General features: G+C 45.2%; 1 protein-coding gene across 1 annotated transcript in view; it reads right to left on the reverse strand.

Annotated features, from left to right (window-relative positions):
* LOC137436537 (hexokinase-1) overlaps window positions 1–19,640 on the reverse strand; it is a 77,817-nt gene that overhangs the window by 34,399 nt on the left and 23,778 nt on the right. The window contains exons 4-8 of the mRNA XM_068130408.2: window positions 11,325–11,444; window positions 8,673–8,768; window positions 7,407–7,506; window positions 6,420–6,603; window positions 6,165–6,320 (exon numbers count right to left, since the gene is read on the reverse strand). Coding sequence (XP_067986509.1) covers window positions 6,165–6,320; window positions 6,420–6,603; window positions 7,407–7,506; window positions 8,673–8,768; window positions 11,325–11,444 — 656 coding nt within the window. The remainder of the gene's footprint in view (window positions 1–6,164; window positions 6,321–6,419; window positions 6,604–7,406; window positions 7,507–8,672; window positions 8,769–11,324; window positions 11,445–19,640) is intronic.

A 19,640-nucleotide genomic window follows, 5' to 3' on the forward strand; every position in this document is an offset into this window, starting at 1 on the left:
TCCCCTTGTCCTTTTATCTTGCCGACACGAGTCCTGGAAGTTATAACGTCCTTCCCGGCGCGGCGTTAGGTAGGGTTTGTTTTTTAGGTAGGGACCACCTAATTACTAACGCCGACCGGAAACGAGAGAATAACTCCCGCTCGAACCACGGATATGATGGAAAATGCCGAGCGGATAGCAATCCGCGATCCGAGCCGTTAACAAATGACTAGACCCGATTATAGTGGTTGCGATCGTGCCATGCTTTCCAAATGAGAGAAAAGACTGATGCGATCGGATAAAGAGGAAACCCAGAAAATAGGAAGAACAAAGATTGGTTTATTAACAATTTACAAGAAGGAGAAGAGGAAACGAAAGAATGTACAGGATAGGAAGAGGAAGAAGAAGAAGAAGAACACAGGGCAGCCTTAAAGAGTCTTATTCTTAATACCCAGGACAAACGTACACACTCACACGGGGATTGTAGATGGTTGATGGCCACCAGCGAGTCCAGGCTCCAGCCCGGCTCCGATCCAGCGGACGAAACCCGGCAGGCAGCTCCGCGTGTAGTTGGAACGCGACCGGACAATTATATAGCGGGGGGAAGCCGGTGTCCTATGGCGTATGCAATAAATGCACACTCGTGCCAAAGGCCCCCTCTCTCCAAGGTCCTTTCGCACAGCGCGTTTCCAACCAGTCCTTTACAACGCCGATCGTACGACGCCGTCTTGGACAGTTCTCTCATCAAGCGCGCCGTATATCTCTTCACAAAGGTGCGCTCTCCCGATAAGTCCTCCTTTAATAAGGTCCTCCTTTAATAAGGTCCTCCTTTAATCAGCGCCACTGCATCAGTCCTCCGGTATGTTCTCTCATCAAGCGCGCCGTATATCTCATAAGTCCTGTGAAAGGGCTTTGCGTTCGCTTTTATATCTCAACCAAGCGATCACTCCGTGAGCCCCAAAGCCATGCCCGTCGGCGATGTCACTTCAGCCCTGGTTGGCTGGTTATCGCTTACCGGCCACGCCCTGATGGTGGGTTGACGTGGCCACTCCTTCCTGGGGTTCCGCCCCCTTTCTCGGGCCTCACCTCGTGGCTTATGGCGGTGTTTAGCGAGCGCTAAGGCAGCTGCTGCTGGCCGAGGCACGTAACACTTGGGAGGGGCCATGAGGTACAGACTGTAGGGGCGCGCTTAATGGCGCGGCTTGGAGAGGGAGGCTGTTAAAATGGACGAAAGGGCCTACTCCTTATTTGATTGACAACGCAGATTCAACTATTGGAAACACGGCCTTATCTAAACACATACTAATGAAATAACTGAAGTCCTATGGTGGCCTACGTGTTGCTTGTGGCCTAACTATGGGGTGCAACCTTGAACCCTTTAATGATGTCATATTTATTTACAAGAGTGTGGGTTCTCAAAACCGTAACAATATATTGTCTCGTCAGCAGGCAGCTAATGCCAACCTCTCCACTAAGGTACGAAAACCTTAACGATGAGCCAAATGTTTAAAGGAGGCATTCTCCTTTTATGGAAATGCTTAAAGGAACTGACGTTGACCTGGCCTCTCGGCGCCCATGGGACACGGAGAGGAAGGACATGCACTTACACTTCGGATTAATAATTTATTTACAATAATAAATCAAGAATATGGGAGGTTGGGAACATGACGGAGGATTTTTTTTTTACCAGTTGGACCTGCACTTTGCACATAATATCGACGATACAAACAGACATTTAAACGTGAATTGAAAAGATTGGATGAAATTTAATGAAACCAAGTACAGATACAAAGTACACTTACCCCATGTCAAATATATATATTTTTTTTCCCGTGCAGCACATAGAGACGGTATTAGGAGGGAGAGGTGTACAATAATTGATTGATTACATAATTAAAAATCAATAAATCATAAAATAATTAATTTCTTAATCAATTGGTTAATAGCATACCTAAACCACCAGTGTTTCGTCTGAAGCTGTAACTTTTTGAAAATTAAATAATCAATAGAAAAAAAAATTAATAATCAACTGAATAATTGACAATTGCAATTGAATAACTGATCAACAATAAATCGATTAATTGATTAATCAATAAATCAAAAATATTCTTTTCAGCTAAATCACTTGGTCACTGTCGGGTCCACATATCAGCTTCCTTGCTCAAAAGGTGCCTGAGATATCGCCTGGACAAACAAGAAAGAAAACAAACGGAGTGAAAACTGAGTGCTCCCTTTCAGCACGTGTCATCACCAGGCCCCCTTCAATGATGTCGAGGGTAGGAGGCAACACAGACAGTAACACAGTGTGGGACAACACGTGGATACATACATTGATGAACAGGAGAAATAAGAGGGAAAGAAATGGCAACCAGCAAATATATCGAGCAAGGTAGAGACAATGAAAGAAAGACGATGGATATAGGGATTTTCTTTTTCATATATACAAATCTGGGATTATGGAATAAAGAAACCACATCGGGCAGTAGATCACAGAGAGAGACAGGTGTTCAAAATGGAGCAAGTACACAAACACCACAAATAAGTGTATAAAGTGACAGAAAGAAGATGGAAGGAAGGACAGAGGGGGAGAGAGAGAGCAGGGGCAGGATGGAGTCAATGGGAGAAGAGGAGAGGAGATGCTGATGCAGGAGATGATAATGGGCAGCACTCTTGAAGCATTAGAGAGGACACAAGACAGACACGGAGTCAGTTCTACTATACAGAAAGGAAAGGAAGTAAACATTCAAGCAGTGTTGAAAGCTTGCAAAAAGAGGGGGCATATGAATTTTTCCAAGATTAAAGGAGGTCACCATTTTTTTTTTTTTTTTTTTTTTTTTTTTTTTGTATACAAGATCGAGGCTCGTGAAAGAGCGAACATTAATCACACAGAAAGACAAACCGACACATAAAACATATAACATCGGGAGCGGTAGACAAGATGGGGAGAGAGGGGGAAGGACACAAACAACATTTGAGAGCAGGGACCGAGAGACATGGAGACATCGAGAGATCTGAGAGAGGGCGAGGGCTTTGGGGGGGGGGGGGCATGGGAAGGGGGCGGTGGGAGAGGTATAAAACATATGGACACTGCCAGGACTTCCAGGAAAGAAGTTGGAATTTCAAACAAGGTGGATCTGGGGTGAATTAGCGGGGGTAGAAAAGATCAAGGTTTTGGATGGGGGAAGATAAGAGATGGTGGTGAACAGCTGTTTTAAAGACCTGGAGGGAGGAGTGGGATTGAAGGGAGTGTGGGAGTTTGTTCCAGAGGCGGGAGAAAAGAGGAATGAAGGAGTGAAGGTGAGCAGAGAGTCGAGATTTTGGCAGTTTAACCATCAGAGGCTTGCTGGCAGATCTTGTGCGACCTGTAGGAATATTTGGGGGACAGAGCACAGAGAGAGCTGGGGGAGCAAGGCCGGAGAGGAGTCGGTAGAAGACAGAAAGACCACCTACCTGCCTGCGGTGAGTGAGTGAAAGGCCCTCAGAGATAGCTTCATCGCGGGAGATTCCAATAATTCTGAAAGCTTTGGTTTCAACAGCGTGAAGCCGAGCTAGGTGTGAGGCAGGAGCACCGGCCCATAGGGGAGAACAGTATTCCATTGAGCTGCGGATGAAAGCCTTGTATGTGGTGAGGAGCTCAGGTGTGCCTAGGAAGGACTTCGCACGACGGAGGATGCCCAGTCGGCGACTGGCTTTGCAGGCCAGCTTGGAAATGTGGTTTTCCCAAGAAAGATCATGGCAGATAGTGAGACCCAAAAGCTTGAGCGACAGAACTTCTTGGAGAGGATTGTTGAGAAAGTAGATGGGAGGGTTGTCCAGTCGATCTTTTCGGAGAGACATAGTAAGAGTGTGAGATTTGTCAGGATTGAAAGACATGTTCCACTTGTTTGACCAGTCTGTGATTTTGTCCAGGTCTTCAGAGAGTGAGGAGGCTGCAGACTGCCGATCTGAGGGAAGAGGAATGGAGCGGCAGAGAGTGGAGTCATCAGCAAAGAGATAGAGAGGATTTTCCAGAGAGTCGGAGAGATCATTGATAAAGACCAGAAAAAGCACAGGGCCCAGCACACTGCCTTGGGGAACTCCAGCCTGAACAGGAAGGGGAGATGAGAGAAATCCATTCAGGGCCACACGTTGACTACGACCAGAGAGGAAGTCCGCAAGCCATGCATGGAGATTTCCATGGATACCATAGGAGTAGAGTTTGGTGAGCAGAGCTGGGTGCCAGACCGTATCGAAGGCACGTGATATGTCGAGGGAGACAGCTCTAATTTCCTGTTTGGCATTGAGGACCTCCATCCATTGTTGAGACAGGAGAAGCAGCATGTCTTGCAGCATCTTGAGAAAGATCTGGAGAAGTTCATGTAAAGAGGAGAGAGTAGGGATGAAGCACAGTTGTAGGATTTTTGGAAATAACCTAAAGTGTCGGTGTACTGCAAAATTTAAGCCCTAGAAGAGTGCAATTGAATAGACTGAGGAAGGGGGTTCCACAAGCATAAGAGGAACAAAGGAGTGCGAGGACAGCGAGTCTGGATTTGGAGTGTTTCACAAGAAAGGGGTATCTGGGGGAAATGTTTAGGACCTGGACTGGAGGGACTAGTTATACAATTTTTGCATGAATATATATGATATATATATCATGATATGTATAACTAGCATCAGCGAACTAGTGTTGGTAGACGAGGCGCCCAGCCCAGTTTTAACGTCCATCCGAGGGACGGCACACACTTTGACAAATCACCCTGCCTTTGAAACTCCAGGATGACAGTTTATAGCTGGGTTCTTCGATTACAAAAATACAAAATAAGCTGCACTATCTGGTGAACAGTGATGTCAGTGCAAATTGAATATGGTGAAAAGCATTCAATGCCAATGCCCAATAAAATTTTCAAATAATTCAACCACATTTCTAGATCAATGAATTTAAAACGATCCAATAAACTAATTTATTAAACTAATTTATTCGACATTATATATCTTCTTTATTTATTAGACATCATACGGATGTAAATGAGCACTCATTTTAATCTGTCCACGTTGCGCATTACGTGCAGCGAATTTCACCTCCCTGCATCTTGTATTTATTGTTATTTTTAAAAAACGCTTCTGTACACCACCCTTGAGGCTTGGTTTGTGAGCCACCATCAACAATTGCAATAGAAGAGACCATTATTCTTATGAAAAATGTCTTTCGACTTTGTTTTAACATCAAAAATAGACCGTAGTGAACACATTCATGTTAAAAGATTAGCCTTTACAATCTACCTTTATGAACGGGGACAGACATCTGTACAAACACACAAACTGTGTTTTATATGGTAGATATATCATTTTTGGTCCCATCTCTCAATGGTGAAGAATCCCTTAAGAATTTTAAAAACTCTCGTATCCAGATCCAGATCTTCACCAAAATCGAATCAATTCGCCCTTGTTACACACCCACCAGTTCATAAAGTTTAGTCCAAATCCGTCCACAACTGAGATATTGTGCTATGTATCATTTTTGACCATCTCTCAATGGTGTAGAAACACTTACAAAACGAAAACAGAATGTGCAATAATTGTAGTATCATAATTGTAGTATCATAATAGTATCCGGATAGTCACCAAAATCGAATCAATCCGTCCTTGCCACACACCCCAACCTGTCCACAACTTTGAGATATCCTGCACATGAACAAACAGAAAGGGATGAAAACAACCTCCATTCATCACAAATGGTGGAGGTAATAAGCTCTGCCCAAACAGTGCTAGAATGCCCAAAGTGCTCTCTCACACCAACCTTTGTCCACATTGACCATGTCTCTTAGCTTTCCCACACAAACAACTTCAAAACTCCACCAATTGTAGCCTTTTGCCACTGACCTAAACGTGCTCTGTTGCCACAACATTCTGCATCCGAGACCAATCAGTGCAGGCAGCGTACATTACGTCATTGATAGAGCAATCAACAAGCTCCATTTCATGATCCGATTGGGAAGTGGTTTTGAGTTAGATTGTGCGATGTGGTGAAATCATTGCTTCACTACAATGGAATATTGTCGTCTTGGAAAGGGTGTGGTGTCCTGGTTTATACAAAATTCCTGTTTGTTTAAATTCTTAAGCTTATTGTTAAGTCGTAAAATCCCAAACTACAGTTCAAACAAGCTGAGGTTCACAGAAGTACCCAAGGAAAAACAAAAAGTACTCACACATCAATTGCATAAACAAACTTTGCTGGAAATTTCTCTCGTGTCAACAGTTGAGGCGAAAGTTTTCCATCAAACAGCAGACCTTGATTAGTCATTTTCACCAAGACGAGACGCACAATTTCTCCAATGTACATTCCACTTATCATCTTCTCAAACCTAAAACAACCCGTTGAGAAGAAAACATACATTTTTTTTTTTTCCTGCATTAAAAAGTGCAATTTACTACCTTGAATGCCAACAGGAAACAAAACTTACAACTGTTGTCCAGGGTTAATGGAACTCTGGTCAACTTCAATGTCAAATTCTGTTCGCAAGTCATCCAGAGAACCATCCTCTCCAAAAGCACCCCACTCCATATTTATGCACATCCGACCTTCGTCTCCTTCGACGAGGTCAATATTTCGGAGGTCTTCCATGTAACAGGCATTTGTTCCCGTCCCTGCAAGGAACAAAAAAAAATAAAAAAAATTGCGAGAGAATACAATTTGATGCAAATGTGTCAATTAATATGCCTCCGCCCGGATGAGATGTCAACCCATTATCATGTTTGTTCTCAATTGAAGGTCACATGAGTGGGCGAGAGAGTGGGAGGAGAGAGAGAAAGAGTGGGAAGAGAGAAGTAGAAGAGAAAATGCAAGATGCTTTTAACTCGAGTTATGATCTGGAAAATGATTTTCAAAGGCCACATGACATTTGACCTGTTCAACCCAAAATCGAATCAGTTCATCTTTGCATCACAGTGCATACTTGTACCAAGTTTGATCAAAATCCCTTCAGCAGTTCACAAGTTATCACGGTAAAGAAAATCTGCTATGCATGCACTGATGGGCGAACCGAAAACATAACACCTCCGGCGTCTTCGGCTTCGGAGGAATAAAAATCACATCCTTGCATCTTACATCTTCTAAACCCCAGCAAAAGAAAGGCAGAATAAAAAGAGAAATGCAGCATTAATTGTCCCGTTTGGCTTTCCTATGTGAGCAACAAGCTCAATAGACCCCTCTTCATGGTGGTTGTATCACAACACTCTTCTTAAATGAATGTTTCACAATGACATTGTCCAGAGACTAAAAGGCCTCCAGCAGTTCACACTACAAGATAAGAGCAGTCTTACTAGACCATACATCTTTATTGACATGTCTCATAAAATCAGTCATTCAAATTATTCAGCAGATTTAGCAAAAGCAACCTCTCCCGACATCCACACATCGATATATAATGAACCTTTACTGTATGACTTACCTACAATGAGGCCAATTTCACACCGATGGTCATCATAACCGCACGTCATCATCGTCCCAACAGTGTCATTCACCACCGCCACAACATCAATGTCATAGTCCTACAGGAAGAGCAATATAATTTTGTGACAAGTGCAGTGCAAAGGTAGAATAATGTATACCAGGAAAGACATGCTTGGTAAATCAAACAATATATATATATATATATATATATATATATATATATATATATATATATATATATATATATATATATATATATATATATATATATAATACAGAATCAAGGCTCATGTAAATTACATGCAAAGTGGCCATTTGTGAACTTCCAAAAAAAATAAAAAATAGTGTGTTAGCTAGCATGTAGTTCATATGTATGATTTTTAGGTTGAACAAGAAAGACAAAATCTCATAGCCCTTGTGGTTTTTGTAATTTTGCTGCACAGAGTTAAAGGCCATCAGTCGGCGATTTTTGCTCAGATCGCAAAATAAAGTGAGGTGCACGTATATGCTGTCATCTGCTGTGCTTGTGCCAAGTTTGAACAAAATCAGACCATGCATGTTCAAAGAAAGGGTTGGGGATACGTTTAAGTAACAAAATGGCCGCCAGCCAGCCATCTTGGATCTGATCTTGGGGGAAAAAAAAATGACGTGTATATGTAAGCCATCATTTATTATCTGTGAGGCAAGTTTGAATAACTGGTAAATGCATGTCCGAGAAAGGGTTGAAGACGTTTTCAATATCGGGGTTTTTTTTTTTGGGTTTTTTACAACTAAAATGGCCGCCAGTCGGCCATCTTTGATTGCATCGCGAAACAATATGATGTGCATATGTACACCATCATGTATTGTCTTTATGCCAAGTATGATCAAAATCGGTCCATACAGAGATATTGTTGCAAGCGGACGGACGGACAAGACCCAATCCATAAACCCCGTTTTGGACGACTGCAATCGAGTCTAGACTGATGGAAGAGTGAAGTGAGAAGATGGTAGAATATATGGCAATAACAGCGAGGCAATGCAGCAATGTGTGGTAGAGGAAGGGGATGAACAAACAGGAAGAGGAGAGAAGCAAGCAAATAGATGGGGAGAGGTGGGGTGAATTTAAAAAAAGAAAATATCATGGTTGGAGACTGGGAATGACCTGAGATGGTGGTGTAGTGCCAGCCAAGACTAGGCCCACAATAACATATTTACAAAAATAAATAAAAATGCTTGACTACATACACTTTCTCAAAAATCTGGAAGGAAATAAAGTACTCACCCCTCGACGCTCAATGGCATCACGCAGCAATTGAACAACATTCTGACCAACCACATCTTCCACATTGTATCGTTTGCTCCAACGTAGCAGAATGCTCTGTGATCACAGAAGCAACATTTAACATAAACAATGTTTCTATTCTAAATGAAGTGCTTCAAGCAAAATGTAAAAAGTGGCTTGCACTCCATTCAGTGAAAACACATCATATAGACCCTATCACAGGTTTGAATTTGTATTGTAAATGTTGATAAACTGTCATCGTTAGTCAAAATTTCTAGAAAGGGGACATGAAAATGATGGTTCATGAAAATGAACAAGAGGTATAACTAGCCACCAACAGAAAAACAGATTCCAGTAATCCAAAGCCCAGTTTCCGTTGAACTGGACCTACGCAAAAGATTCCAACCGACCCCAATGTTTTTTTTTTTTTTTTTTTATGTACTGCGGTGATTTCAGTATTTTCCGGAATCGGTCACTTGAATCGGAAAACTGAATCTGACATGGGAGGGAAAAAACGGAAATTAGTAAATTGCATAAAAATCTACTCTCCATTAGGTCAAATTACAAATATTCACCAAACTGTCGAATTTTGTGTCTGATTCTCCAGACTTGATTCCCATAGTATACTTAGAAAAAAAGTTGTTTAAAAAACCCGCAATTCATTACACAAAGAATACTGTACCATCCATACCCGAAACGCGAACACAGCCAATGAAGGCTCGATGGAGGGTTGATGCAATTTTTCCTGTGCACAATGCTGACTGTGCCCATGCCAGAGGATGAGGTATAACTAGCCACCAACAGAAAATAAACTTGCCCCATTAAGGGGTATTTCTTTGTGAGTGGTTGCAAAAACAAACCCCAGTACCTTTAAGAAAAATAAATAAATAAATAAATCACCCCACATATTGGCGCTTCATAAAATGTGACCTGCTTCATAAAAGCGCTTCGTGTATTTGAGGTAAAAAAATAAAACAAAATGAAATAAATATATATATAATTTTTATTTAATTATTATTTTTGTACACATTAGGACTTGTCTCCTATATCCACAGCTATTCACCACCATCTCAAATCATCCCCCATACAAAATCATGACCTTTTATAAACCTATTTAACCACCCTCCTCCCCTCTAAATTTTTTTGCTTATGTATCCATCTTATCCACCCTTTATGTTCTCCCTTAAGGGTGTAGTACTGGTGAACAGGTGATTTATTTATTTTTTTATTTTTTTATTTTTTTTCGCTGAACAGTTTCCTTATAGTCTTATAAACAAGAATCATGCTGTTAGAGGTCATAGAAGTACCCCTAATTATTGAAAAATTCAAATTTCAATTCAATATAATATTTTACATGAAATTTGTTATAACTTGGGAAATGCATCATTCTTTTGGGCTGAAATTTGGACAGGATATTCAGAATATCACTTCCTTTAAAATGATGAAGGCTTTTGTTTATAGGAGTAGCCATTGTGGATTTATTGAAGGACAACCAAGTTTTATCTGGTAATTGGCATAATTAGCTAATTAGTGAACATTTGACATAATTTCACAAAATCCTCATCAGGTAGTAGAGTAACATGTATAATACATGTACCAAGTTTTGTGTGAAAAGAATGATAGGTGACATAGAAGATAGAAATGTGTTCTTTGTTTTTCCTTGTTTTTTATTGACGGTCTAATTTATGCAAATTATATGCATGTAATATGACAAAGAAGCGTTGAAACTGGTCTGAGTTAAAGCCAAGATTATATCTTTCAAGAAAAACTGAAAATTAGATATTAACTTGACTGTTTTTGTGTAAAGGCCTCTCAAAGGTACCTATGTAGTTTTCTCAATTTTTCACCAGTACTACACCCTTAACCCTCATCGTTGCCTGCATCCCTTGTTTGTCCGTCTCCATGTATTTTCTCCCTCTGCCATGCTGTTGGCGTTTCCCCCTCCAAGGCTTTAATTGTTTGGCAATTTTGTGGAAGTTTCTGTATGCTTCATTGTACGCTTTATCACGGTATTTAAGATAATTTTGACCACTCATCTACCAATAGATAGAAACCGATACACTCCAAAAAAAGGGCATCCACCAAAGGGCCTAAGAAACAGCAGTGCTAAGGGCCTAAAAGGACCTAAATACAGCCCTAAATGTGGTACAGCAAGTTGAGGCAATTGGCCCAAGGGTATGGAATTGCACAAAAATCAATGAAAATCCTTGTGTGGTGTATGTGTTGGGAAACCTGGGCATTTTTTGGGGGGTGCTTGGGGCATTTTTTGGGGGGTCCTCTGGGTCTTAAGGATCTTAAAGGGTCATCAAAGGTTGAAGGGGTCTCAGCAGTCTAAAGAGTTAAAAGGTACATTTCAATAATATGTAATTAATTGACAAAAAAAAAGTATGACTGACACACACACACACACACACACACACACACACACACACACACACACACACACCACACACACACACACCACACACACACACACACACACACACACACACACACACACACACACACACACACACACACACACACACACACACACACACACAAGGTTCCAATCTTACCCTTGAATTATCTGGATCCCTACACAAATTAATGGTGAATAACAGTATGAAATACATTCATTTTAATGAAAGAAAACCCCAAAATTCAACACACCTCATCCATTTGGTTGTGTTCACAGGGAAAGGAGAACGTAAAACCAAGAGGAAGCTTTTTCTCTTTGATTTTCAGCTGATCCATGAAGTCAGCCAAACATTCAGCCACATGATCAAATAGCTAAAAAGAAAATACAAAAAAATACAAAACTTATAACCAGATACTTGTATTTCAAGTCAATTATACAGATGGTTTGAGTGCATGTAAGAAAAAAATAAAATAAATAAAAACAGGATACAAGTGTAAGTAAATCATTGCAAAGGCATTATAGACAGAGCAGAATCCAGTATTTTGATTTTCATGAAGTATTTGTACAAATGCACCTTCCAACAAAGAAATGGCCAGTAACTGCAAAATTACAAAGGTTCATTGTTCCAACATCTATGTAGACCGTACAACTCCCCTTTGTATATGAATGAGAGATTCAAATGTCATAATTTGAATAATACCAGCTTCAGCAGCGTAATGCATGGTTAAAGTGTCCACACAGAGTATGACCTTGGTGATTGTACTTTAAACTTAGCGGTTGTACATGCGGTGTGCCCAGGAAGGTTTTAAGCGAATAAAATAATTCACACTCATAAAAAAATATTTTTAAAAACCACCTTTAGAGGCCATTTTTTCCCCGCAAGCGGGGGTTGGCCTTTTTCGGGAACTGTGGTTGTTGTTGTTTTTCGGTCCCCTTTTTGAAGCAATGTTTTACGGCCGGATGCCCTTCCTGACGCCAACCCTTTTTGCCACCTTTAACGACAAGCAGGGAATTACCAGTGAACTGGTACTCAAATTTGCCGACCTCGGAAGGATGACAGGTAGTGTAGCAGCATAGCAAACCTGTTGTGCATTTTGTGATACAAGCACCAAATTTGGCACAAATGTACATTAATATGTTGCGAACATTTTCAGATATTGGGCCACTTGAAATTCCGTAATTTTTTTTTTCAAATTTTTTCAAATTTCGTAATTTCAAATTTTTCGGGTGACACCGTCACAATTTCGGTCTTCGAGGCCGGCCGATATAGTGGGGCGGCTTAGCCCAAATATTCAAAAGAATTGTGCATTTTGTGATACAAGCACCAAATTTGGCACAAATGTACATTAATATGTTGCGAACATTGTGTGGTCAGCAATGAAGACGAGAGTCTGAATTACATGTATGCAAAAGACCTTGTGAAGCAGTGAAGCAAATACACGGGTAAGCATGAATTAAATCTAGGGCATGATATAATTTCCATGATGTTTACCTCTACACTCAATGGTGGAAGGAGGTAATGTTTTGATCCCAGCTTGTCTGCATGTCTGTTTGTCTGTTAGTCTGTTAGTCCACAAAATTCCAGACAAAGCTTGTAGTAGTGGTAGTTGTAGTGGTAGTGGTGATAACAGAAATTGTTATATAGAACTGAACTTATATTATTATTATATGCAGAAAATAACTTCATTTCTATATGCCCTGCAGTGGACAGGTTAATTGGTTTATGCACTGAAGGGGTCACCCTGGTGTGCACTGCTGTGTTCTGCCTCACTGAGTTGTTCAGGTATGATGTACTCAGCACAAGCTTCCGGTCGGCCCGGAGGTGGGGGTGCGGGGCCTGTCACGGAACGTCAAAACAAACGGCCTGCCGGGGCCGCCCAAAAGTCGGGCGTGAGGGGCGCGTCCACTAATGGAACGCCTCTCGCTTCCCAGATCGAGGGCCACGTGGTCAGGAGAACCTCGTCCCTTCCGGTCACACTTTGCCTATCGGCCGGCCTCGAAGACCGAAATTGTGACGGTGTCACCCGAAAAACTTGAAATTACAAAATTTGAAAAAATTTGAAAAAAAAAATTACGGAATTTCAAGTGGCCCAATATCTGAAAATGTTCGCAACATATTAATGTACATTTGTGCCAAATTTGGTGCTTGTTTCACAAAATGCACAATTCTTTTGAATATTTGGGCTAAGCCGCCCCACTAAGGCCGAGTCAACCCCCCTGGCGTTAATTCAGCGATTGACCGGGATTCGAACCCAGGATCCTAAGCCGGCACCCTAGCCGCTAGCCCAACACCAGGGACTGAACACCAGGGACCAGGGAATTCACACTCATAAATCACAGGAATTTGGGGGATGCCAATTCTCTATGTAAATGGGTAAGAGGTGACCAGTCTTTAGCGCTGCTTCATGTAGCGCTGCTCTCGGTGGAAGAGCAGTGTATTATACATCCCAGCGGTTTACAGGACCTCTATGAAAACATTATCGAACCTAAAACTGACCTAATTTACATATGTGCTCTGTATTTTATGCATTCCTAAACCGTTGGCCAAAAGTTGAAAGGGTGGTTGCACTCGGTGTGCATGGGAACATTATTCAGTACCAAGTTGGGATAGCCACCTCCAACTTGGGTTTTTATTTTTATGTTAAAGTTTGGAATTATCACAACTGGGTGAATTACCATACTTCCTAATGCGCTAATTATCCACTGGATAGAATAACTTTAAAACTGGATGTTATCGTAAAAAGACACGAATGACCACACTGTGGTCACAACCTGTGATAAAATCCAGTAATGTGCAGATTGGGAAACACACATTTAAAGCTGTTGTGGAAAACCAATCAGGTCCACACAACTTTAGTCCATCGGGTTGGTTTAATTGCATTTAGATCATAGCATCATCCTGTAAAGTAGAAAATACAATAAGTATACGATGTGACATCACATGGGACCATTTATAACATTCAATGCAAGCAAGCTGGATAATCTATGCAAGCGTACCGTTAGCGAGTCTACCAGATGTAACATGTCACAGGAGAAGTCTCGGAGCACAGTCCGCAGCAACGGGTCTTATAGTCACGCCCCTAGCGGTGTCAACGAGCAGCGAGCATCACCCCGGGTTCAGTACGAATACGATTTCACTACATTCTCCCCCCGTCAGAATTATACGGCAGTGCGGCTAGAAGCGAGTGAGCGTCAGCACGAACAGGGTGGTACATCAGTCGACCCAACCGTATCGGGCCGGGCGGCGAATTTCTCTGCCAGCACGCGTCCGAAATTCCCCGGGTACGACATCACATATCTCTGTGTCCCCGGCGTCGGAGGCGCCAACAGGGTCGGGTGACGAAGGGGGTAACTCCAAGTCGTCGGGCCCAGGTAGTCTCGGCGAGGGGAGGGTCGGTAGACTTTCGGCGATGGGAGCGTCGGGAGAGGCCATAGTCTCATAGATGGGTTCGATCGGTTCGTCCGATTCCCTACTTAGGTCGGCGACCCCGCAAGGGGCAAGGTGACGGACGGAGACAGTAGTCTCACGGCCATCAGTCGTCATCACACGAGCATGCTCAGGATTAGCCTGGAGAATCTGCACTTTGTCCACTAGGGGGTCGTACTTGCTCGCGCGAACCGCCCGTTTAAGGTAGGCCGGCCCAGGCCCAGCGAGCCAACTGGGCAAAGACCGTATACACCCCGAGCTCCTGGGGTGGTGGAAAAGTCGCTCGTGGGGAGTTTGGTTGGTTGCCGTACTCAGGAGAGCCCTGATCGAGTTCAACGCCGCAGGTAGCGACCAAGCCCATTTATCGAGGCCCCGGCCGAGGGTCCGGAGGTTGAGCATGACGGCCCTCCAGATAATTCCGTTGAAGCGTTCGATCTGCCCATTAGCCTGGGGTCTGTACGGCGTGGTGTAACTAGAAGCAATGTTATTTTGGAGCAGATAGCCGCGCACCTCCTGAGACAAGAAGACCGCACCCCGGGTCGGTATGGACATAGGCCGGGTAACCGAACATTGAGAACAAGTTCTGTAAGCATCGCATCACCATGGCAGCAGTCATGTCCGCGCACGTATAAGCAAAGGGGAATCGCGAGTACTCATCAACGATAGTGAGCAGATAGCGAGAGCCGCTCGACACCGGCAATGGGCCCTTGAAATCCATCGCCAAGCGTTCCCACGGGCGTGTAGCCTTCACCAGAGTCCCCATGGGAGGGTTATAGAAACGCGGTTTGATTTCCGCGCAGATAGCGCAGTCGTGACAGATACGGCGGATATCGTCAATCGAGTATGGGAGATTCCCACACCGCACAAAATGAGCGAAACGCGTTACGCCGGGATGGCCCGCAGTGGCATGCAGCACCCGTAGGCCCTCCAAAGAGGTGATACCCGCACATGTAGCCGGTCGTGATAAGGCATCGGCGGCCTGGTCATCCTTCCCCGGGCGATATTTGATGGTGTAACAGAAGTCGGCGAGTTCGATACGCCAGCGAGTGATTTTCTCGTTCTTAATGCGCTGGGCGTGTAAGGTGTCGTACATGAACGCAACGCTTTGCTGGTCCGTGATGATTTGGAAGCTCCGCCCGAGTAAGTACGGGCGCCATCGCCGAATAGACTCGACGATCGCATACGCTTCCTTTTCAACGGACGAGTGTCTCCGCTCAGCGGTGGTAAGAGTCCGTGAAAAGAAAGCCACGGGACGCCCCCCTTGGGAGAGGGTCGCCGCGATGGCCTGATCCGAGGCGTCACTTTCGAGGACGAACGAGCCGCTCTCGTCGATCGTCGCCACGGCGGCTCGGGCGATGTCGGCCTTAAGGCCTTCAATGCGGCCGGACTCAGGGGGAAGGTGTCGCAGGCCACGAGGGGGCGAAGTTTCGCGGAGAAACTTTGCACCCATTTGGAGTAATGGGCGAACAGCCCAAGGGCGCGCTTCAGGGACGCCCGATCACAGGGAGGGGCCATGTCGAGTAAAGGTCGCAGATGCTCCTTATCCGGAGCGACAGAGCCATGGGTCACGGTGTACCCCAGAAGATCTATCGTGCGTAGGGAGTATTGGCACTTTTCCTCGTTCATAGTTAAGTGATACCGCTGCGCGACCTCAATGAAGCGCTTCAGATTAGCATCATGGTGCCCTTGGTCATATCCACAAACCGTAAGATTATCGAGGTAGACGAAAACATCGGTTAAGTGCTCCCGCGCAACGAGGTCATCCATGGCCCTCTGGAAACAAGCGACCCCGTTCGTTACCCCAAAAGGCAATCGCGTAAATTGGTACAACCGCTGCCCCGACTCAAATGCGGTATAGATACGATCCGCCCTAGAGATAGGGATCTGGTGGTACGTACTACGGAGATCGAGAGTGCTATAGACCGAATACTGGGACACCTGTTGCACTAGCGCGTCCATCCCCGGAAGGGGGTAGGCATCCAGCTGTGTAAAGCGGTTAATCGTTTGGGAATAGTCGATTACCATGCGTCTGCGATGGGCCTCGCTGCGCACCACCAAGACCTGGGCGCGCCACGGCGACCTACTAGGTTCTATGATGCCGTCTTTCAAGAGCTGAGCCGTTTCGTCCGCAATGAATTGCATGTCCGCGCGAGAGTAGCGCCGTGATTTCACCGCGACAGGGGCGCAGTCGGAGGTTAGATTGGGGAACAGCGAAAGCGGCTGGACGTCCATTTGCGCTAGGGCGCACACCGCAAGCACGTCGTCCGCCCCCACAACAAGCGTGTCAGGCCCACCAAACTCCATTACCAGACGTCCATGCAGCTTAAGAAAATCGTGTCCTAACAGAATATCAGCACATAATGCGGGTAAAACCATAAGGTGTACATCAGGGAAAACCCGTCCCTTTAGCACGAGTTTCAATCGGCATTCCCCCTTCGTGCTGAGTCGAAGCCCCTGGGAAGCCATGAAGATCCGTCTCGTAGACCTCCAGATCCGCCATCCATGCCTGAGCACAAGTCGCTGGTCGATAAAACTATCCGTAGACCCTGTATCCACCAAGGCCCGAACGCAATGGCCTTCGACCATGAGGGGAATAAGGGCTTGAGCCAGGCCAGACGAGGCTGCTGGGAGCGGGACTGAGCCCCCCGAATGGGTCGGACCAGCCTCGCGGGTGGATCCTACGCCAGCAGCAGTTTTGCGGTCGTGGCCGGAGTCTGCGTTGACCATGGGGAATCCATTAACGCCATCAGAGGGCTTTCCCAAGCATTCCGGTGTTTCGCGATTCAAAATCTGACAATTCTGACGGGAGAAGGCCTCCGTAGTATATGAAATCGCCTTTTGACACTTTTGGCAGAAAAAGGCCTCCGTAGTATTCGAAATCGCCTTTTGACACTTTTGGCAGCAAAAGGCCTCCGTAGTATTTGAAATCGCCTTTGTCGGGGCGTGGGCCGCCGTTAGCTCGTGGACGACACGAGGAGAACGTTCCGCTGGGGCTTGGCGAGGCTTCAAAGCCCCTTGTGTGGCCCGGAGTTTGGTCAAGGACACGTACGTCGTGCCCGATGGAGGATGAGACGGTGGTGGCTGTCCGGTGACGCCCGCCAAGGACGTCTGAGCGCCCAGGGGCCCGCAGAGAGGGGCCCTCCCCTTCGAAGTCGGGTAAGGCGCCGGGTTTCGGGCTCGGCTCGCGGGCTCCGCAATGAGCCCATTCAAGGTCGCCGCGCCCGCGCGATCGTGACCGCGCGAGTCAATGAGCCGCGAGCCGCGTGCCGTTTTCCTGCCCACTTTCGCGTAATGTCCCTTTTGCGAGCACAAATGGCATATAGCGTCTCGTGCCGGACACACGACCCGGGCATGGCGTGGGCCCCCACAGAAAAAGCATGCGGCCCCGCGTAAGGCCTTGGGTCTGGTCGTAACGGCAGCCGTCAGGGCTGGGTCTTCCTCCGGAGCATCCCGGAGTTCAGCGAGCGGATCCGCGTCCTCGGCGGTAGCACTCTCTGGCCGGGCGTATAGTGTGGTGCCCGCCAAGAGGCGCGTGCGATCATAGGTGTTCGATTGCATCCGCGCTTCAGTGTATACTGTCCCTTGCTCGAGAGCCGTAGCAAAGGTCAGGTCGGTCTTCTCCAAGAGCTTGAGCCTTAGTTCCTGGGAGGAGACCCCTGCAATGAAGGCATCTAAAAGACGATCATCCTGAGCCTGCGCGGGAGTCCGTGGCTCCCTGGTGCTGTCCAGCAAGAGCTGCCGGAGCTCCTGGGCATAGTGGTCCATCGCCTCGTTGGGTTGCTGACGTCGCGTTTGCAGCAAATATCGTGCATACACCGGGCTTTTTTCTTTTATGTACAGCCGTTTGAGCTCCGCGATGGAGAGGTCATACGTCGCGCATTGAGCGATCGCGTTGTACACCCGGTAGTCGATTTTTGAATGTAGGGTTGCCAGCTTCGCGGCAGCCGTCGGCGCGATCTCAGGCTCATCAAAAAGATTCTCCAATGTTCTGAGCCAGTGCTTCAGTTGCAAGCCACCATCCGGGGCTTGCGGGTCGGCGCAGAATACGGACACCGTCAGCGTCTTGTTGCCAGCCATGTCGGTAGATCTTAAATGCAATTAAGTGTTGTGGAAAACCAATCAGGTCCACACAACTTTAGTCCATCGGGTTGGTTTAATTGCATTTAGATCATAGCATCATCCTGTAAAGTAGAAAATACAATAAGTATACGATGTGACATCACATGGGACCATTTATAACATTCAATGCAAGCAAGCTGGATAATCTATGCAAACGTACCGTTAGCGAGTCTACCAGATGTAACATGTCACAGGAGAAGTCTCGGAGCACAGTCCGCAGCAACGGGTCTTATAGTCACGCCCCTAGCGGTGTCAACGAGCAGCGAGCATCACCCCGGGTTCAGTACGAATACGATTTCACTACAAAAGCACTCTTAAAAGATGAACAGCACGATTGGGAAACACATTTAATACGCTATTCAAAAAATTAACTGGTCACCTCTTATCCATGTCACCCTCCCCGCGGTTAAATCAGAATGAGCTGATTTGTCACACAATCATGGATTGCTTAACCTCGATATAGTATCATTCATTGCGCAACGCTATTTTTAGCATCTTACGTAAAGTAATGCTTGATTACGTAACGCAACGCTTGATTACCGTGATTACGTAACGTAACGCTCAATTACCGTGTATTCTGAAGTATCATGCATTCTGATGGGGTTGATTAAACCTTACTACTATTCGACATACGATTAGATTTTTTGGGGTTCCTCATCGTGAACAACACTCGACCCAAACAAAGCAAATGGAAATATACGACGTAACAAACCTGGACAGTGTATAATCAGCAGAGGCTTACAGGCCTAATGTGTTTGGCCCACCAGAAAACCAAGATGGCAGCCATATCAATTTGTCTCAGTGCTATGGTGGGTGGAGTCGAGCAACAGATGTGGGTGTGGTCTGGCAGCTGGCTGACCAATGGGTGCACATTTCAAAAATAGACCCCCCAACAACAACAACAACACCAACACCAAGAACAAGAAGAGCAAAACGAAGCTCTTGTAGGCTTGTGACCTGTTGCAGGTAAAAAAATAATTACTACCATATTGTACAAATCATTCTAAATACATCAATTCTC

This window comes from Myxine glutinosa, chromosome 11 (assembly GCF_964187855.1).
Source record: "Myxine glutinosa chromosome 11, kmMyxGlut1.1, whole genome shotgun sequence".
Classification (NCBI taxonomy): Eukaryota; Metazoa; Chordata; class Myxini; order Myxiniformes; family Myxinidae; genus Myxine; species Myxine glutinosa.